Here is a 22476-nt window from a genome sequence, read left to right as displayed (position 1 = left end):
TGGATATCAGGAAGAAATTCTTCACTATGAGAATGGTGAAACACTGGCACAGGTTGCCCAGAAGTGGTGGATGCTCCACTCCTGGAAGTATTAAAGGCCAGGCTGGATCAGGCTTTGAGAAACCTGGTTTAGTGGAAGATGTCCATGCCCAAGGCAGGGACATAGGAACTAGATGATCTCTATGTTCCCTTCTAATCCTAACTATTCTGTGTCTCTGTCATTCTACTGTATTCCACTTTACCTTTATCCAATGGCATCTGGTTTGTAGGAACTTGTTTTAGACATGAATAACATGGAGCCAAGTCCATCATGAACAGAAGACTCTGCCTTACTGTATTTTTAAAATTTTAACACTTATGATGGCTCTGGAACTGCCTATTTAAATACATATGTTTTTCTGTGTCTTCATATTTTTATGTACACTGAAGAAGAAGTTTCACTGGCTAAAGATTTCCATTTTGATCTGGATTACGTCTGTGCCAGATACTCAAGTGCTGATGTAACATGACATCAGCTTCCAAAGTCTGAAGTGGCATTACAGGTGACTTACTGAGACCTTAAGTGACTCTTTTTGTACCACATTGATCACTGTCATATAGCAGCCTCTCCAGATTGCCTACAAGCACATTTCTCTTACTTGCAAATCTTGTATAATGCTTGTATAATCCTACCGGTGGCCAGCTCTCACAAGCCATATGATGCTCCAGGTTCTGTAGAAACAGTCTTAGGAATAATCTATAGGAATCTCCTTCTGTTCCCAAGATCTTTGATATTAGAGTGATGAGGCAGTCAGAGCGAACTGGATATACAATAAAAAAGAACTGCCATTTCATAAAACTTGCTCAGTGGGAAATTAATCTTCTATGCTTTTACAGCCAATATTTAAAGTCTTCTTTAACTTCATGTGAAACACCATACTTAAAGGTATAAAAAGTTGGGGAAGAAGATGATGCAAAAATTGATTTGGAAATTGTATGGTACAGGATTTTGCAAAATCTGAAACTCAAAAAAAAGAGAATAGGATGAAGTTCAACACACAAAATATAAGGTCAATATGAAAGAACTGTGAACAAAAGATTTTGCCTCACTAAGTTTGCAATCAGACCCCCTTCTGGGAAGGCTAATATGAAATGAGAGAATAGATAAAGTGGTGAAGGTAAAAGACAGGAATTAAAAATAGAGAGCTTGGTAAAAGCCTTAAAATAAGTAAATGGAGTATTTTCTTATATTATCTGCCTTCAAAAATGGTAACAAGTCCTATCACACTTTCTCTGGAAGGACTTAACTGTAAAAATAAAAAATCAGATGATGGTACAATTATAAAAAAGATGTTCCAAAAATTTGCAGAATTCTACATAGTTTTGGAGAAGACCATATTTTTTTCACTGAAACTGGTGAAAACATAGTAACTGAGTTAGTTCTGTTTGACTTTTTATTTTTTAATTAGACAGTTTAATTTTATTTTGGAAAATACTCTAAACAGAATTACAAAAGAACTGTTTTTACAAAGACCTGTAACTTAAAAAACGTGACCTACAGTGAAGTTGAACCTAAAAGTAATGAAAAATTGCTAGAGCAGAGAGACCAGCTAAAATGACTCACTGTGTTTTGTACAGCACTAGTGATAGCTGACAGCATGCCACGAGATCCAGATGAAGGAGAAGAAGGAATATTCTCAGAAGAGCTTTGGGCCAGAGAATCTTCTGCTTCTAACAAAAGAAAACAAGCAGGTTACAGCATAATTTCAACCCTGCAAGTCAAAATTACAGTAAACTGGTTTATGTGACCAAAATCTTTAAATTTTTTAATTGGAAGTAGTTTGACAGAGTCAAAGAGTTTTGTCCAATTTCAGTAGACTCAAACTTACGAGTAACTGTTGTTTCAGCTGCAGGAGGCTCTGCTGTTTCCAGAGATGCTGAACCTCCACTATGAATTCTTAGGGTCGTTCCTGCTTTTTCCTTTACTGCTGTTATTCCATGACCTGTAGCAGAGGCATATTTTAGGCTGTATGACTTGAAAATTTATTATTATCAGTGCATAGTATTCTTATACTTAATGGATTATGACAAACAAAATAATCTATTAAACATACCTCAATTGCCTAATTTTCTCTAGGTTAATAATTCACTTCTTCTACCATATTCATATTAACTGAATATAAATTATAAACCTGAAATATAACACAAATTATGCTGGATCTGAAAAGTAAAAGTTATTTCAGTGGCACACATAAGTTTAGATCCCTGCTTTTCAAAATACTAAATATTCTATTGCAATCAGTTTAAATGGAAACTGACAGTCCTCCTAAGGCCATAGGGTATCACCTCACATAGTTTTCAGTATTCTAGAACAATTAACCCAAAGTTAATGGATTGTGTATGACTGCAGGACTAAGGCAAGGAATTTGTTCTTCAGTTCTCTGCAGAGGTGCAATGTATTTAGGGATGCTGACTCCAGACCCCAGAGTTATTTCAGGATTTAAGCTCCTTAGTTTCACATTTGAAGTAAAATTCTGAAATGTCTCTCCCCAAAGCTACTATTTAAATACACTTTGTAAAGTCTGCTGATGTCAAATAACACAAGCAGAACTATTGCCCCAGTGGCAGGTCATCTACAGCAGAAATGTTACCACCTATATATGATTCACATGCAGTGACTCCTCAGCCCTCTATTAAAATGGTCTACTTTAATATAAATTAGAAATGTTGAACAGACAGAACAGGACTGCCTTGCTGGTTTTCTACCCAGAGTTTATTTACACTAGCAGATCACAGGGACTCACCAGTAATCCCACTATAGGATTGGGTAGACTGGCTGGTAGTCAGTCAAGGGGAGGCAATATCTTCCAAATCTGTATCAACTGCAGTTGAAAAATGCTGCCCTTAAAAAAGACTAATCTAAAATTGGCTGCCTATTTTGCTTGGATACGTGTACAAGTATGTCCATGGTACACTTCTCTCATTACAAACAATCCACCTGTTAATCTTGCTTTGGTGGAAGTTTCTGTGTATCAGCTGAGGTGCAACAGGTGAACAACAAACCAGGTGAGCAATATTTCCTTCCAACACAAAATTAAATAGCTTCAGTGACAGGATTTGATTTTTATCTTGTCCTGTACACTGTTAGTGCATCTTGCATGAAACCCATCACTTCTAGCAACAGGACAATCCAGAGTGCTTCAACTATCTGCCTAACAACTTATGAAAAATGTTAATGACAATTTCATACTTTGGTTAAACTGAACTGTAAATAGATAAATTATTTCATAAACGGCATTAATACAGATGGTCAGACAGACATCTAGATATCTAAGGTGCAAAGTCGTGCATAATGATTGTGTTGTCCACAATTTCCCACAACTGTGTGCATTCTATTAGAGAAGTTCAAAGCTGAGCTACATTAATTACAGCAAAATAGCCTATCACTTGCCAGTGCTCTGCAGCATTCTGAATAAACATATACATGTGTGTAAACATATACATGTGTGTGTGTGTGTGTGTGGTCATACAAATATGCTTTTGAACATCTGATTCAAGAAAGATGCAGCAAATCTAGTTGGAGTAGGAAAAAGGAAATCTTAGATTATGAATATTTATAAATAAATATACTCTAGAAAACATATGTGAAGCAGCACCTCTGAAAGATCACATAGAAGAAAACTGCAGTATCTGGAGGTAAGCATAAAGAACAGATATGGCCTATGGAACAGACCTGCAGAGACAAGGAATTTCATAGGCTGCAGAAGGTCCCAATGTTTTGCACTGTAACAGCCTAGGCAGATAAATGCTTTTACCTGTCGAAAGAAAATATGACCTTTATCTATTTTATCTCGTGTCTTACAAAAAACAGTAGTGCATCCAACTGTGTGGGACATAGCACGTTATGCACCACAATGTTTAAGTCATCACTGGATAATTTCCTGACTTTTGCAAAGTCAGTTCCAATGCAGATACTGGAGAGCAGTGTACTGCATGGTCTAATCCCAATCTCACATATATTTTAATGAGCTCAAAGAAAATATTAGCACAGATAGATTCTGGAGTCATTTACTTAATCCCCATATTCCTGGGACTCAAATCACTATTAATTGTGCTTTTACTCTAATATAATAGATCCTGCAAGTCATATTCTTTTCCATTGCTTCTGCTCGCAACTTTTTAAATGTGCAAGAGTTTTACTCTTTTCATTGACTTAATCAACCTGACCTGGTAACAAAACACTATGGTCCTGTAGTCACATAAAAATTCTATAAATATTGAGCAAAAACTTGAATTGTCTGCAAAAGTTACACATTTTCAGATCAATTTCCCACTTTTTTCCTGTGATTTTTTTATAGCCTTGAATTGGTTCCCACAGTTTGGCAGACAAGCTAACACATTTAAGAAGAGAAAGCACACAGTTGCTGTACTGATATTTACTGACCTACAAAAGGCAGCATTTTCGGGGTTGTGGTTAAATGCACTAGAATAATAAGAAAATACTCCAGGTCAGCTAAGGGTGGCTTTGCTGAACTAAGCTATATGGCATGTATGTTTGACTGCAGCAGCAAAACCAGATCAGATCAGAAGACCACAACTGAAGCAAACATACCTGCACAAACAGGGCAGAAATGCCTGTTGCCTTGGAAATGAAAATGATTATTTGTAATGTCAAAAGGCACAGAAATAAAAGAGGTCATGGGAGAGAAGCCTACAATTTAAAGATGCACTCATTTTGTAACACTGAGTGTGCTAATGCAACTGAGCTGACACCTCTGACATCTCCATTTACTCTTCTGTAACAGCAGTCAGAAGAGCTATGCAATAGGCATTGTTAACTGTGAGCTTTTGGAAGAAAGCACTCTTTTTTTCCCCTGTGTTGCTGCTTTTGTTTCTCTTGCCTCCATGATTCCTTGCCCTTCTATTGGCTAGCAATTTCCACAGAATATTATTGTTCATGTTCCTAGCTGGGATCTTTCATTTAAAAAGGAAGGTTTTGCTAACACTACCTAACAGCATGACCTGCCTTTTGGTTTGCCTGATCTGCTAAGGCCAGATTACAGCACTCACAAATGCTTTAGTCAGATACTTCCCACTTTGCTGCAAGCTGTCTTATCTTTCACCTCCCAGCTTAGTAGCTTTGGATTCCCTGCAGAGCTGAGAGAGGCAAACAGACACCTCTGGAGGGCAGTTCACTGTGTCTGAAACCTAAACCACTCAGTACAGGAATCACTGATCCCTTGTCCATCTAGCACTCACAGGCAATTGGACTCTCTGATTCAGTGGTACCCATGGGGAGGAGTTTGAGATTTTGCCCCTGCCTACCACACTGCCTTTGTGCTCTACCATGAGAGCACATCTCATGAAGAACTGATCAAAATTTAGTCTAGTAACACGAGTGAAGACTCATCTAGCTCAAGCTAAAATGTAGACTGAGGCCTTAAATGAGCATCTTTCACCCAATGAGAAACTAAGGAACCTGAAACTGGCTGGAAGAGAATCATTCCACAACATGAAGTATAGAGATGTGGACAATCCAGCCATGCTCTGGTTTTGTACACTAAAAAGTGGGACTCCATGGTACTCCCTTTTAGGCTATCCTATTGGCACTCCATTCACTTCAAAATTTCTCTTCCTGTCAGTTAAAACAAAAAAAAACAGGCTAGATTCTTATAACAACTATGATACCTTGTCTATAAATCAGAATCACTCCGATTATCTAGTAAATGAGACTAGATTCAGATCTCCTTATTGCAAACATAAAAGGTTTCAAAAATAGCAATAAGCATAAAGGCTGTTATACCATTTTATTGGTTCTCAGTCTCTTCTACACTATGAGCCCATGTTAAAAGACATAAAGAAAGCAAAAGAGACTGCCAACCCAAAATGGATCCACATTCCCTTCTGTCCGTTACTTCCATTCAGCATTCTTAAAAAGGAGTAACTGCAAAGGGCTTTGCTGCTACAGCAGCCGAAAAGTGTTATTTACAAAACAGTTGTGACCATCATGTGATTCCAACCCAAAGTAGTTTTCCCTTAATCAGCCAAATTTATGAAATAAAACAAAGTCTGAAGAGATTAACTATCCTCTTTATGACCACATAAAGTACAAGCATAACTGAAGTACAAGCGTAACACCCAGCCTTCTTTTTTTAATATTGTACTTTATTTTGCAACAGGGCAATAGTATCTATAGAGAATAGAAAAGACATTTCCAATATTTGAATACTTTAGTTTCACATTTTCTGCAGCATTGACATTTCTGTTCCACAGAGAAGTCAACTTAAGCTATGTAATGATGGTTATTACACATAACCATGCGCAACAATATCCAAGCTCATGAACACAAGTGACATTTTGTTCTCTCATCTAAAGTGACATTTTGTTCTGTCATAGTGAGTGACAAAAAGTGCTTTTCAGCATACCAGGGAGAAGTATGGATGTCTGATTTTCATGTGCCATTCTCATAGTTGAGGAACTAGATGAGAATATACACAAGAACAAAAGAATTAAGATAGCAGAACATTAATTACAAACAATACATTAGAAAGATGCATTACGCAGCCTTACAGTATGAATTTCAGGGATTATGTGAATCAAACAGCTGGGTTATTTTTTTATTACTTTTATTGTGTGAATGTATTGACAGGTGCTAGTCTTAGCAATGGACCTAAAGGTAAAACACCTTAAACTTACACAGAGTGAAGCATTTTTATACAGCATGAAAGAGAACAGACTTGGAAATGCAGCTCACTGAGCACCATAACTTCAGCACCTTATGAATGCCACAGCTCATTCAAATCACCACAGCGTATGAAAGGCAAGGCTTGCAGAAGGTAGTCACTTTCATTAAGCTAGCAGATAGATTAGTTGGAAGAAAAACCAAAGACTCAAGCTTTAAAGCACAGAAGATGCTTTAAAAATGCAAGTCACAAGCTGCCAGTACAAACTGAAAATATATTTTGCCTCACATAAAGAGTTTGCTGTTACAGCTAAGCTAACCTAATGGCTTCTTGGTGCAGTCATGGGAGGTTCTACTCCTCCACGTGTTCCACGCTTGTCCCTTCTGCTTGCCCCAAAACTGGTCTCAAAGAGTCTGTTCAAGGAACTCAAGAGGCAGAAAATGGATTTTTCTCTCCTTATTCTTACATCAGTTTAGCTTCCTAAACTGGATTAGAGGGAACTCAGAGGAACATGAATGCTGGTACAGGGAGAAGGAAGAAACATGCAAGGAAAAGACAGGTGAGAGAGTACACATTTCAGTTGCTTCTACCCATTAATTGATTCATTTAGCTGCAACAGTCACCCTCTCAAGCAGGATAGTTTTATCAACACTGCCAAAAGACTGCATTGTGTAATGGCTGATTTACTAAAAAACACAATTGAAAGACACTAAAAAGGTGATAATTAGTACAAGTTGTTCCTCCATATCACAATGAGCCTTCTCCCATCTCATCATTTCAGCAACTATTTCAGTGGTTCTGCTCCATTGTGGTTCCACAAGGAGAAACCAACTTTCTTGCACCTTTTGAGAAAAAAAATCTCTTCACCTCATTGATGAAGCTGATTTAATAGCTTGCTTAGTGTGACATCTAGTGTCAAGACCCCAAACATGGTTCAGGCAGTGACTGAAACTCCAAAGGCATTACAGATTCTGTTCTGTAGAGGAGTATCACATCTGTCTTGTCATGGGGACCTCAATTTAAATAATGTCAAAATCAGTTCAAAGACAACAGATATTTTCTTTGGAATAAAAAACTACCACCAAAACAATTCCAGGCTGTATGTGCAGAGTTACTTAAAGAGGATGAGATACAAATTATATGGAAACTGAGTTATTATTGGGAACTAAAATCAGCAGTCCTAAATAAATTATAGCCATGCATTAAAAATACTTATGTGTTTGCGAATTCTCTATCAGTGTCTGAAGGATAATGAAACCGAGATCATCAGAACAACATTTTAACTCAGTCTTAAATAGGTAAGAATGCAAGAAAAATAATTACAGTAAGAAGAATTACTCACTGGAAAAACCTACCCTGGGATATGGTAGAGTCTCCATTGCTGAAGGTTTTCAACATGTGACTGGACAACATGCCAGATAATATAATCTAGATAAATAAAGCCTTTTCCACAAAACCCCTGACTAGATGACTTTTCAAGGTACTGTCCAACCCTGGCTGGTCCATGATACTCTTTGTTAAAAGCAGAATGTATTTGTTTAAGCTTTTAAGATGTTATTTACTACATCTCAAACTGTTTGTGCTATTTTTAAAAAGTACAATTTTGAAGAAAAACATAGGGAATAGTAAATATTGGTCATATTTCACCAGACAAGAAGTTGTGTTGTACAATATGACAACAGAACAACAGAAAAATCACAGACTGAATGTGTTGCTGCTAAGTCTTAACTCCAAGAAGGCAGTTTTACTTACAGCATTTGCTACACTGAAGGAATAGCAACTTTACAATGGACTGGTCCATAGCAAAACTATTTTCTGATGTGGGAGATGAAGTGTTGGTTGAACTGATCAGATATTAAATGGAGTAACTTTAAGGAGAATAATAAATATATAATAATAATAAAGCTTATAGAAATTCCCAATGGATTTATTTTTTTCCATATATATCACTAGGGAACTATCATACTGAAGGAAATATGTGGTCTATACAGAACCATATCCTGTCCATGACAGTGAGAGACAGTAAGTATTTCAGAGGATCAAGCATGAATTTTCACAATAAACAACTAGGAAAGAAGACCTCTGTATCAGGAATATAAAATATTACCTGGTGCATTGATTTCCTGTAACAAATCTAAGACTAGCTATTTGGTCTTCCAAGTTACCTTGGGTTCATAAAACATGGAAGAACATAAATTTGATTTCTGCTTAATTCAAAGTCTATTTTGTTAAATAAATTCACAAAGTAAGACTCAAAATTATTAGACAGTAACATGGAAACTCAACCTACCCTGATCCCAGGGTCAGGAAGTCTGTCTATGCTGCAGATTCCAGGAAATAGGAAAACAGGGGGAACTGCTGCTTTATATACATCTGGTTTTAGGTGCTTTCCTAGTTCTCGGTCACTGCCAGAACCTAAATAGCAGATGGGTCTTCAGCATGAAATAGTGCAATCATTCTGATGTTGAATTAAAATTATTCTAAAATTTTCCTTTTCCTTTTCTGCATGTGGATGCTCTTTTTCCAAGGCAACTTGACTTCCAGCTGTGCTCATTTTTAGACAATAATCCTAAAAATATCTATTCATGGTGACCACATGCCTATTCAAAACAGACATCACACGACCTTATCAAGTCAGACTGCCTACACAACAAACTTGTTCCACACACCCTAGAAACCCATTCTGAATGTAACTAGAAATGTTAATTGTTGTCTGAAAGAAAATGTAGTTATGTACTTCTGATTGTGGATGTTGATGAAAAAAGAAAAAAAGACAAGGAAACTTCCCTCCTCTGAGAAACAGAGAGAAACCATTTACTGCCCATGAAAAAGAGGAGCTAAGGAGGAGAATTATTTAGCCTTGTATGGGATCATAAAAACAGTATCTCTATTGAACTCATTTTTAGTAACTAGCAATTAATTTTAATTCCTAGGTTCATCTTTTGAAAGTGTTCAGTGGATCCTTTATGCGAACTGACTAGCTAACAGATTGTTTTGTTACAAAACATTTCTGGTTTGTGAGAAATTATTTCCCACTGGTAACCACATATTTCTATGCTTCGCTTTTTGTCAGTGAGCTTTCAAAGAGCAATAGTTAAGTTTTACCTAAAGTCTTCACAAGGACATTTTGTACTGACCTTCTATTGGAAATGAGAGTATAGGGAGAGGGAGTACAGGGCCCATGTTTTAATACATTCCCAATGGCTTTATTTTTTTTCAGACAGTTCTACTGTCTGAAATCTAGTGTGACAGTGTGACAGTTTCACTGGGTGGCAAGAAAAGCTAGAATGATTTACTAGAAGTGAATTCATGTGTAGGTAGGAGTGAAACCTGGCATACAAACCATTAACATGCGTGAGCATGAATCTGGGTTGCTTTGACTTGAGAAACCATAAGCCTTTGGCTGATAGAAACTGTACTGGATTATGGATCCTTTCTATGAAGAAGTCACAATCAAGTAATTCATTAACTTTACAAATAAGCCTAGTACCTTATCCATCATTTGAATAATTAGGAAGGTCCATCTTCCTCTTTAAAAAATCATGCTTACCAAGCTTATCAAGGCAAAATTGTCTATGAATCCTTAAGATGCAACACTGATCTGTCTAATGACACATGAAAATTATTAATTATTTCCACACATTTTACCAGCTGAACACTTACCCACTGTGGCAGAAGCTGATGACAGGAGAGACTTTCCCCAGGTACCCCAAGCTCCCCATCTACTTGCTTTAGATGAGGAGTCTGCAGCCTATAAGAACAAAAATGTTACTCCACTAAAAATCTTGTTCTCAAGAGGCAGGAGGAAACACAAAGAACCTGCCAGGCAACAAAGTCTGGCATTTAATAGATGATGACAGATTGGGTATTATGTGGAGTTCAAACTTCTATGCACAAAAAAAGCAGAAGCATAGTTCACATCATCTGTTCCTGGAAGAGCTTTAAACTCCAGAGATGTCTTTACAGATGCCCTAATATTTCTTCAGGTACCAATCCTATAAAGCCATACAAGTTTATTAGGGCTAATATGAGGGAGAGGTAGGAACCTGTCTCCTTCCTGGGTTGGAGGCAGGAGCCAGAGTTGGAGGCTTCTCTTCTGAAGTCTCCTCACATGTGTAATTCAGTAGATGTGCACAGGGAACTCCTAACAACTGAATTCAATAAAAACACAGCCAGAGGAGGTGCTGCATACCTTTTACACTAATGGGTAGTGTTAAGCCATCATCCATATTCCATATTTAAATCATGTTAAGCAACTGTTGTCTCAAGAATGTGTCCAGTAACATATCACCTCTACACAATGCAAGTTTCATTGCAACCAGACTTGAAAGACGAAATTAAAATCATGCTGGAAAGTGAAATTAAACTATTACTAGTTTTCAAAAGCTTGGTGTTGCAATTTAATTTATCCCTATGTAGGTTTTCCACATAACTTCCTAGGTTTTTGTGAAAAACAGGACGTACATTATGCAAAATTCTGTCCTCACAATGCAAGGAGAGGAGGGCTTTCACAGAAAAGAAAGTATTGCTTACTGGATTGCTTTGCTCATGCGGTGTTTCTTCCAATTCAGGTTCTGCATCAAGGCTTACAGTTTCAATGCACTCGGTGGGCATGTCTTCAGTTGTCTCTTCACTGGAAGGCAGGTTGGAAGGCAGGCTTTCAACGAGTTTTTCAGTCAAAGGGCTTTCATCAATGACTATGTCTCCCTCCTTTCCATTACTAACATTCTGAGTGACCTGTCCATGTTGATCTTGTGAAGACTCACCCAAGATCTCATTTTCTATGAGGTGTGGTACTGATTCATGAGGCAATACCTCATTTTTGGGCATCTCCATTACTTCAGGTTTTTCTTCAGATGGGGTGCCATCAGATATGTCTTCAGACATTTTCAGTTCTGAATATAAAAAGTAAAGTCTTTTAGATGCCATAAACATTTGAGTGTTTATTATAAAATACACAGTGTTTACCGTATGCTACTACTGAAAAACAATACAACCTTGATGTAAGACCTCCTCAGGCATGGAGCCCTGTGGCACATGCATCACGCTGGCACTGGTGTAGGGATAATACTGTAAATATTCCACTCACTCTGCAGGATCCCACTCAAATACAAAGGACAGCATAACTGTTTTCCAAAATATGGTTTAGTGAGAGTGAAAGGATATTAATTTGTCTGGAGAAGTCAAAGGTAAGAGTCGCCACATGGTTAATTTCTATATTCACTATCAGGTGCGTATGAAAGACCATTGCAAAACAAAATAATGCAATAGCAAGCAGCTCCTGCTCTGCCTTTCATCGCTGCCACACACACAGGTTCCTGCAGGCTGCTGACTGACAGAGGGGAGGATAACTCTGTACCTAAAACTGTGGTGACATTCATGTGCTTGAGAAGGGACATAATCTGTGAACATGACAGGCCATGGGCCCTAGAGCCATTTCACAGACACAGCCACAGCATAGAGTCATTGCTCACACTGTTTGCGTATCACTTGTCACAAAGTCTTGCCCTCTGGGGAATGTAACACTTCTCATCATCTCTTAAAATTCCAGCTGTCTGATTAACTTCAATTTTGAAGCCAAGGTAAGCTTCTATGAGGTAGTTACTGATTTTTTTTTTTTTTTGTAAGTTATGAACCAGTTTTCTCTTATTTATTCCTTATCTTCCAATGTAATTTTGGAGGTATTTTCTACCATTGCGCAGTCATCAGGCTGAGGATGCTGATGGGCAAAGACAAAGCCACAGAGTAAGCTCTGCAGCTGATTAAGGAGTGGCACTGCCAGAGTCCAAAAGGGCTGCTGGTCTGTGATTATTAACACTTATTTGCTGGTAACAACAGTTTACTTGGCACTCAGAAGACAATCCTTGACAGAGAGCTTGTGAAATGTTGAATTGCATGGCATAAAAGACTTGCATGGCATAAAAGTCCTCTCTGTAGATGCTGCCTTTTCATTGACTCTCATATTAATTAAACATGGCTCAAAGGTTTGCATCTGTCAGGAAGAATGGAGGTTGTATGAGAGACTTAAGAACAGGGGGAAAAAAAAGGCAAAAGGCAAAACATGACTAGGATGTAGGAGAAATCTGCCTGAGAAGCATGTATTTAAATTAATATATTTTATTAAAGTCTATAGAACTGTATACATCTAGCTTTAGTAAGCTGTTTATCTAATGTGAATGTAGACCACTTGTTTAAATAGTTCCAAGAGTAGGGCTTTGGATCAGTGAACAAGAAACATAAGTAAAAAAGTAAGCAATTGCTACCACTTGTATTACTTCAGCTTATACTGTACCTTAATTATCTTCAGAAAACATGAATTCTGAAGTCAGAATCTTTGCCTTTGACAGTTTTCCATTAAAAATACAGCAAATATTATGAAATGCTTTATTGTAGGGAAGTATTGCTATTGTAACAGTACTCACTGTGTGATGGGCAGCATCACCTAAGGAAAATTTTTGTATTTGTAAATCAAATTCCATCATGACATATGAGGATCCTCTATTAAAACCTGTAAAACCTTTACACACACACTTCATAATTTTGAATGGGCATTAGCTCTGAGTAAGCCCAACATTTTTTAAAGGATCACACAGACGTGCACGTGGAATTTTGCAGTACTGGGTCATCTTTGGGTACCACTCGGGCCACGGTCCCTGCGGTTGTGTGCTGAACTTTCCTTCCAGGAGCACGGCACAAAACAGCAAATTACCGCGCCTGCCAGAACACACGAGCCGTGCTGCACCCGGGGTCAGCGTCATTCAACCTCTCATCCGCGAGACTGTCCTGATCCAAATCAACTCGGACAGCTCCGCCCAAAGGGAATTACTCTACGGGGAGCTCGTGAGGGAGATGCTAAGGCCAGCCCGGCCCGGTGGCGGGGGAGTGCCCGGCCCGCACAGACCGGCCCCGCTGAGGGGGCCGCCGGTGGCGGCACCTGCCGAGCCTGTCTGAGGAGTTTCATCTCCCCTAGAAAGCACAGTTCGGCTGCCGCCGGGCCCTTTGGGGCACGAATCACCGTCCCCGAGTGGGAGGGAGGAATAACATTTTTGGCGATAGCACCTTGCTCCCCTCTCGCTCAACGCCCACTGTTGCTTCTCCTCCGCTGCGGGCACGGCGAGCGCAGGCGAACCTCCCCTGGCGCCCGCCGGCGGCAGCTCCCCCTGTCCCGCTGCCCTCTGCCCCCTGCCCCAGGCGGGGCAGGAGCAGCCGGGGCGCCGCTCCCGCAAGCCCGCAGCGGCCACAACTTCCCGCTTCTCCTTCTCTTTTTTTCCCTTTTCGAAATTCCCCTCTGGGACAGAGCTGTGTGGCGCAGCCAGTGTCAAAAGCGGCAGAAAATGCAGAAATCGCCGCGCTCCTTACCGCTCAGCAGTGCCCCGACCGGCGCGCCCCCGGCTCCTTCCCCGCCCCGCCACGTCGGCAGCAGCGGGGGGAGGAGGCAGAGCGGGCCAGGCAGCCCGGGCCGGCCCCGGGGAGGAGGGAGTGCTGGCTTTTGTCCCTCTCTCCCCTTCCGGCTGTGTGAGGCGGCCGTTTGTTGTAAAGGGGGCCGAGCTGTCCCCGGGCTCCAGGCTTCTGTGACCCAGCGCGGGGAGTTGCCCCGGCCGCCATGCCCGCCCCTCAGTGCCGTCGGCGCGGGGCGCGGGGGACGCGGCGGGGCCCGGCGGGACTCTGCTGGAAGCGCCGGCCCGGAGCGTCGGGCGCGGCTGCAGCAGCGCTTCCCTCAGGGCCGGCGGCACCCCCGCGTCCGCGCTGAGGCGGAAAAGGCGTGAATTTGATAGAATCATAGAATATGCTGAGTTGGAAGGGACCTGTCTGGATCAACGAGTCCAACTCCTGGCCCTGTGCAGAACACCCCAAGAATCACACCACGTCCTGAGAGCGTTGTGTCCAAACGTTTCTTGGACAAGCTTGGTGCTGTGACTACTTCGCTGGGAAGCCGGTTCGTTCCTCAAAGTGAGCACTTACAGACCCGTGGGATTGGGGAATTGAAGGGAGATGCAGCTTTTCAGATAGCGCTTGGCACCTCCGTTATGGCTGTGCTTACAGGAAATGCCCCTGGCAGGAGCCGGCGGTGCCTGCACACATTTCCAGTCAGTTGGTGAAACACTTGGTTGAGCAAAGGGGTTTCAGGCTGTTCCCACCAGCCTGTGGTTCCTGTTTCTGTGTAAATTCCTCATACCCGTTCCTCTTTTTGCCACCTCATTTTAAGGCGAAGCATGCCCTTTACAGTGCTAAGAGGCAACGCAGCCTCGTTTCTCTCATTAGTCTCTCAACGAGAGAAGTTTTGACACAGGAGACAAACCAGCACATTGTGAGCCACTGAGGAGAGCTACTCCAAGAGGTCACAAAAGTTCTCAGAAGCGTGTTTTACAAATACCGATCATGCTACGTGACTTTACCAGGCATAAGTCTCTGAAGTTTCTCATTAAGGCAGTTGGTAGCAGACCAGATGTTTGTAGCCCTACGTAATAAGTTTCTTTTGAAGGTCTTTCAGTGAGAATTTAAGTGTCAGGGAATGCTGGGTAATTTATTAATGTTAGATATATTTATTGAAAATGAAATCTAGAGTGGCCCTAGGGATTTCCCTCTGCTTCTCAGTGGAGCTTGTGGAAGTGTAAGAGCAGTATCTCAGGAGGAATCATGGTAGCTGGAGATTAACCTATGGCAGATATTTTTGACTGTAATGTGGATCTTCCACTGTCAGTTTTGCAGATGCTTTAGATAACCATGCATGTCATAGAACTGCAAGATGTTATTAATGACATAGTTAATCACTGTTGTAACACAAAGTTACCACCTAAGGGTAAAATTAACATTATATGTGTATGAATGTGGATGTCTGTCTGTTTGGATATAAGGATGCATACATTTTGTAAGTTCCTAAACTACTTTTTTGAATTTAAGACTATTTCCTCTGCTTCCTGAATCATTGAAATATTAAATCATGAATGTGTTATGATATGCTAACCCAGAAAGGTAGGTTATAGTGTGGCAGTTCTGTATTTAGATCTCAACGATGGTGGAATTTCTAACCAACGTTATACAGAAATAAAGAGAGGCTGGTTTATATCTTTGCCAGGACAATAAGCCTGTGTTTGGGCATTCAGTACCAAAGTCACTGCTCTGTTTTAATTAAAAAAAAAACCAAACCAAACTCCACTCAATGTTTCCATGTTCGCTGTTTAACCCAATGACAACACTGCTGGAGCAGGAGAGGGATTATTATTCCATTCCCATTAAATGGAAATTAAACTAAGACAAATGGTACTTTTATAAACCAACCTTGATAAGAGTCTGACAACTAAATTGGTATAGCAAAATGGACAAAAAATTACAATAATGCATAGAGACTTAGATCAGTATGAAGTTCAGATAGAAAGGCATTTGAATTTCTTATTCGAAAGAGGTACTTATAATGAAGGTAGAAAGTTGGTAAAAAGATTCATTTTTCTCCTGTTTAATATATTGCAAAGCATAAAACCACAAAGTTCAATAATAATAGGATAGTAGGGATATTACAGTAATGTTGTATGTGAAAAATACATCTGGAGAAAAGCAAATGCCATTTCACAAGCTGTCAGTAGATGGCACAAACATGTATATAAAAATTTGGGTGTTCCTAAGTATTGTTACTCAGTAGGATAGAGTTACAGGAAGTTTGTTTTTGTCTCCCTGAGAACATTTACTGCTTTTTTGGACAGCAGGGATTTCTGGTGAGAAAAGTTTTAATTTTGTTGACTTTGTGCTGTTACTAGTTAGCTGTAATTGTTTTATATTCTGTATCTTATTTGAAAATGAGCCTTGTTTTCCATGGCAAGTGTATGATGTTCTTTCAAGTGTATGGGTAAGCAACGATGGTGAAGTTGCTTGTGTTCGGAATATTTGTCCAAAAAAATTGTCCAAGTAGCAGTCTCTTTTTATTAGCACTATACCCATGGTTAAGGGGGGGCAGAGTGATGGCAGTAGTTTTTCTACAGTTTTCTACAGTTCAGGAACTGGATCTAACCTGATCATGTGTTTCATCCTTGTGAAAGGAATGTTTGTAACATTAGTTTTTTGCTATGTTGGTAACGTGTGAAGTGCATGTCTTATTGCAGAACTGTCTTAGCTAAATGTGTTCTGTATATTTCTTATATGGAAGTTTAGTCAGTTTATATCAGTTTTATATTGGAAAAACTCTTAAAACCTCATTTTTTATCTCTCCCCCTGCTCTTTAAACAACAGGACACTTTCTTGCTATGCTCTTGGCTTGCCTACTCTCCTGGATTTCTTTTCTTGATTAAGCTTTTTTTATCAAGTCTGAAGACATGAGGATACTTCTGAATTAAAAGTGATATGACTATGAAGGATAATTTTTACAGTATTAGCCTCCAAATCACAGGTTATATGTTATAAAAGTTTTTATTTGTGTTGCTTCATATGATATTCTAAAGAAATTTTGTAGGTACTCATAAATAATTTGACTGAATGTTAGGATATATGAAAGAGAAAGAAAATAAAACAGATGTAGAAGAATCCTATCTTTTTTTTTTATCTAGTCCATGGATATTACTGAAATTTTATCCAAAGAAGGAATAATGATTTAAAGGTAGATTTTTTTCAGATTTCTCTTGAAGCTACATATTTTGGTTAATTATAAACACATTAGTAGAGTTGCCCAAACAATCAGAAGAACAGCACTGAATATGCCCAAAAGCCTTTTGAGGGCTGTGATGCATATACTTTTTCCAAATGAGAATTTGGAAAAAGGCTGGAAGAGTTTTGCCGTATTACCCCACTATTTCTAGATGACTTCCAAGCTTAGTTTCATGCACTCGTTACAAAATAACTCAGCAGGCTTTTTTTTTTTTTTTTTAATGGAATGGTTAATGGTGCCATGAATGTAGTCCTTGAAGTTATAAATCAGTCTGTTAGGTGATAGCTACTGTCTCATTGTAGAGTCATTAGAAATATTAAACTCACAATTTAACCCCTTCAATATCAAGGGAAAGTTGAAGGCCAGTGCAGTCATTAAAAAGTACCACGGGAAACCTCAGGCAACATTATGATTTAAAATTAATGGGAGGGAAGGGGAAAGAAGAGGAAATAAAAAGATATTAGAAATATGGAAAACAACTTTAAATAAGATTTACACATGTAAAATTGTTAACCAAGTTCTCACCAGTTCCTCTTTTAGATGGGTGGTCTAATGGATTTATGCAATACCTAAAAGGAGATTTAAGACAGTATTCTCAATGGCTAACTTAAACAAAGGGAGGCTGGCTATCCTAAACTCCTACATTCAGAAAGAAAAAGTGACCTCTAATAGGGAAGACCAAAGCAAAGACACAGTTACGATTTTTTCCCTTTAAAGTCTGTTTAAATAAACCTCTCTTTCACAACAGAGATGTTTGAGGTCAGTGTCCTTAGACCAGGGCTAGATTTTGTGTACAGAGCTTCTACATCTATATGTATATTTTTGTGTAGCCTACAAATATTCCCAGTGTGTGTCTGGTGTTCTCTTTGTACACTTGTCAAACCAGGTGTGACCACCCCACTTTCAGAGTCTAAATTCAGGAAATGCTTAAGCTCAGACAAGAAGTGAACCCTTCTGTGTGCTTTCCCAAGGCATAAATATAGATCATTCTACCCTCACCCCCATTTCCCTAGTTAAAAGAGGCACTGATGATCCAGTCTCAGCTATCTAAAGACATTCAGCTTTTGATTCAGGCTCTTGAACCTCCATCCTATGTTTCAGTCCAAGTGTTACTGTCAAAAGTCCATTTTAAAATAATGTCTCTGAGCCCAGTTCACATCACTTAAGAGAGAATCTGAGGAGAGGATGATGTGTTGACACCAATTATTGTATTTTATAATCAGTGTATTACACAGTTTAGGAAGCCTTCATAATGCACTGTATCACAGCAGTAATTCTGTAAGTAAGCAACAAATTTTAGACACCTATGAAATAAGACATGTTTTGTAAAAAACTGACTCATTATTTGTTAAATACACAGTTTTTGCCAAGTAAAAATTTCAGTGGTCTGCTACTAAAGAAGGTATCTCCTGAATGATTGTAGAAAATCATTGCTTTTTGAATCAGACGGAGAAATGAGAAACGGGAACCTTAAAAAAATCACTCTGACTGATGGTTCCTGCACAGCTACTTAATAATGCAATGTGGTTTTGCTTGTGTTTCTTTAATTTCTACAGGATTGGAACAAAGATGGACAGTTAAGAAAAGTATTGAGCACCTGCAAGGAAAGAAAAAACAGTATGACACTAAATACCAGCTTTCTCAGACACGTTTTTCTGTACAAGTGTCTGTTTGCATTAACTTTGGGGGATCATGTCAGCCTGTCTGTAGAAGATGAACTCTTTACATCTGTTTCCAACAATTTTCCAGAAGATGATTCTAATCAAAAAAACACGAGTCTGCCACTCCAGTATACAAAGAGTCATCAGCCCAGTTGGGTTGTGATACAAAATACTACAGAAAGCCTGTCATTGTCAGAAATCAAACGTAACGATGCAAAAAAGTTGATAGCTTTGTTATCTAATTTCAGACAAGGATCCAGGTTACAAAATCTGACATTGGCAAATGTGTCAGTGGAGTGGAATGATCTAATGGAGATTTTTCAGACTGTATGGCACTCATCCGTTGAATACTTCAATACATACAATGTAACACAACTGTCAGACGTTGAAAGTTATGACTTTGACTACTCAGGTACTTCTATGAAAGCATTGACAATGAAGAAGATGATAATCACGGACATGTACTTCACACAGGATGACCTGTACAAAATATTTGCTGACATGAATATTGAAGACATGACAATAGCTGATTCAGAAATGATTCATATGCTTTGTCCTTCATATAAGAGTCCCTTTAGATACCTAAATTTTTTAAAGAATGATTTAACAGATTTTCTTTTTCAAAAATGTGATAACCTACTTCAGCTGGAGACATTAATCCCTGTTCTGGGCTAACCTCAGGGCAGCCATTAACATTAACCTGCCAAAAGCTGATGAAAACTTGTATGAGGAAACAGTTTAAGAATCTTTCTAATAGAGTTTCATCTGTTTTTTCTCAGTGAAATAATAAATATTATTTCCATTGATTGTAAATGTGTTTAACTTTTTGTTACACGATCTTGTTTCCAACTAGTCTGTGTTGCTGCCTGTAGTCAAAATTCAATTAATCTTATTGCAAATCTCTTGGGATTGCAAATTGCAAATGAATTTGAATGTGGATTTTGAAATACGACTTGAAATATTGTAGTGAGTTTTTCTCAGCAGACTAAAATCTGGAGCAGTTAGTACAGTCATGTGGAAGAGTGCTTCAGCTGCTGGATAGTTTGCAGAGCTGCTTTAATCACAAAATTGATAGAGCTTTGTCAAAGGAGATCTTTTGCTAAAATTGGTTCTTGTGAAAGAAAATTAATGATCCTGAGAAGGTGCCTGAAGTCCAGAGCTCAAAATGATGGCCAAATAGTTTTTGCTTAGGTCTGGTGGATAAAAGGAGAGGATCCAGACACAGAAGTTTGTGAACTTGGAACTTGCCAAAAACAATGTTTGAGCTAGGAAGATAAGTTTTGGGGTTTTTTTTTAAAGAAAAAAAAGGTACTTCACTTTTTAGCGTGGCATTACAGCAAGGGAGAAGCAGTGAACTGACAGAGCTCTGATACTCATAAAGTCCTGGTACCATTTTGATCCATTTTTACCACCCTGACCTGAGGGGGTGGGATGCTCTGTTACTGCATCTGCAGTAACAGAGCTGCCTTCATCATATTGTCTATGTTTTGAGAAACTCCTGACATCTCTAAATCATGCATTATTCCCTCCACCTTTTGTCTTCTTTGCCATATATCTTACTTTATGCTTATTATTAAAAGAATCTGTCCTTTTCTGCTGAAACAGTATCTCTTGTAGCATGGCTATGACTTGTCAGAAAGTCAATAACCAGTCAGAGCCTGAAAGAATTTCCCAGGTCTTGAGACAGTAGGTAATTTAATGGTTTATTCACTGAGTTAGAAAAACAAACTATGTTTACTTACAGATACATAGCAGGCCCCTCTGTCTGTACTTACACTGTTTTAGCTTGAAGAAAGCCTGCCTGGGCTCAGACAAACATTCACAACTGCTGAAGATGATGACAGCAAGCTTCCTCTTTGCCCCAACAAAGGAAGATTTTTTGAAATACCAGACTTAGATGAACAAAGGAAGATTTTTTGAAATACCAGACTTTCCTCCATCAAGCAGGAAATTTCCCTTCAAAAATGTTTTTCAACATGTAAATGAGAGAAAAGGGATGTTGTGATGAAATCCTCATGTAGTATAGAATATTTACTTTTTATCTTATTTCTGTCTTCCATTACTAACAAAAGGTTTTAATTTTGATGCTTCTTTTTGCCTGAGGTCTAAGCAAGCTGAGATTTCTTGACCTGAAGCCTTGAACTGTGACTGTTTATGACCTGTCGAAAAAAGGTCAAATTTAACACCTTTAGCTCTCTCATCCCACTTAGCCTCAAAATTAATATAACACACCTGCAAATTGCAGACATTTCATTCAGGACTGTGGAAATAAATGTTTTCTGTGCTTCCTTCTTCCCCTCCCACTACTGCTTCAGTGTGAAACTGAAGATGATTAGTTTGTTTTGCCTATCCCTTTCTCACAACCAGGGACAGCTGGATTATGTGGTACCTTACTTGAAAATTTTCTTCAAAACCTCAGAGTTTTAGGCCAGTAATTCTTGAAACTTCTGCGATACAATTAACATCCCATTGTATGTAACCTTAAGAACTTATCTGGCTTCTGTTGGCTGGAAGACAGGGAAACACTCTGAAAGTCAGAGAGTTTCCGAGAAACCTTCCCGTTACTCATGTGGGAGCCATAGCCATTACCAGAAATTAAGGAGTGGAAGGTTTCAACAAGGCAAGCAAGATTTGTTTGTCAGTTTGGAAAGAACTTGGAACTATGTGACCTCTGGGAATGTAGCTGATGTTACCATAAGCAGAAGTATATAATTACAACTCTCTGGTATTACAAGTTTCTGGATTCCAAAATCCTTGAATGAATAAATTGGAAAGGGTGGCTTTTAATGAGCATGGGCATCAATTAAAACTTGTACTTTGGAACCAGAAGCCCACATACTATTATCTTTTCTTTTTCTATATGTATCAAAAAATTGATTAAACAGCTGAACTTGCAATGAATTATTAGAGCTAATTTCTCTGATTCCACAAGAGAGAATGAGTTTCTCCAGTGTTATTAGAATATTTCAAACAATTATCTCAGTCTCTGTCATACTCTCAACCCTTTCTATAAAACCAGCTTTAATCCGTGAAGAAATTTTTCCGTGTTCATGGGGCCATGTGTAGTCTCCCAACACATGAGCCAGTTTATCTGCACAGTTTGGAAAGGGACTAACCTTTTTTCTGCAGCCTGGTGATGTGTGCCTGCATTTGGTACTGCACTAACTGCTGCTGCACTCTAGTTATCAGGAAAAGGGAGTGTGTAAATGTGTTCTGATACCAGATACTGTATCAGAGCAGATTCCTGGCATTTGATTAGTCATCTTGGTGACTAGCAGGAATGCTATTTTTACATACATAAAAATATCAACATACAAAACTGATAACATGGGAGTTAAACACCCTCCGAACATAAAAAAAAGTGTGCAGAATGAAATTCAAGTGTAAAAATGGAAATGTTTTTATGTCTATTTAAGTAGTGTATAGTATAAAGGAAACTGACAGACAGGCAGACTTGACACAATGTGAGTTGCCTGCTGAGAGCTCAGCTCTTCTTTAGATTGAGGAATGCTACAAAACAC

At 38.9% G+C, this 22476-nt stretch overlaps 2 protein-coding genes across 4 annotated transcripts in view; one reads left to right on the top strand and one right to left on the bottom strand.

Annotated features, from left to right (window-relative positions):
* The window catches only part of FAM114A1 (family with sequence similarity 114 member A1), a 32729-nt gene extending 18142 nt beyond the window's left edge, over nt 1-14587 (bottom strand). Inside the window, exons 1-5 of one of the 3 annotated variants that reach the window (XM_041458967.1) lie at nt 14021-14587; nt 11195-11556; nt 10325-10412; nt 1868-1981; nt 1603-1709 (exon numbers count right to left, since the gene is read on the bottom strand). In XM_041458967.1, the coding sequence (XP_041314901.1) occupies nt 1603-1709; nt 1868-1981; nt 10325-10412; nt 11195-11548 (663 nt within the window). In that variant the 5' untranslated portion in view covers nt 11549-11556; nt 14021-14587. Of the gene's footprint in view, nt 1-1602; nt 1710-1867; nt 1982-10324; nt 10413-11194; nt 11558-14020 lie in introns of those variants that run through there. The other 2 variants (XM_041458975.1, XM_041458983.1) reach the window with 2 other exon arrangements.
* Nucleotide 14588: 1 nt separating this feature from the next.
* LOC121365708 (toll-like receptor 6) lies at nt 14589-19630 on the top strand. The gene is made up of 2 exons (XM_041490150.1): nt 14589-14611; nt 18851-19630. The coding sequence occupies exon 2, from the start codon at nt 18914-18916 to the stop codon at nt 19628-19630; it is 717 nt and encodes a 238-aa protein (XP_041346084.1). The 5' UTR covers nt 14589-14611; nt 18851-18913.
* The last annotated feature ends 2846 nt before the right edge of the window (nt 19631-22476 follow it).

Source organism: Pyrgilauda ruficollis, unplaced genomic scaffold, assembly GCF_017590135.1.
Source record: "Pyrgilauda ruficollis isolate IOZ18807 unplaced genomic scaffold, ASM1759013v1 scaffold1, whole genome shotgun sequence".
NCBI lineage: Eukaryota > Metazoa > Chordata > Aves > Passeriformes > Passeridae > Pyrgilauda > Pyrgilauda ruficollis.
This window is presented reverse-complemented; position numbering and strand designations above follow the sequence as displayed.

Excerpts from the sequence above, each read along its gene's own strand:
- LOC121365708 (XM_041490150.1), top strand. The coding sequence starts at position 18,914 with ATGACACTAAATACCAGCTTTCTCAGACACGTTTTTCTGTACAAGTGT.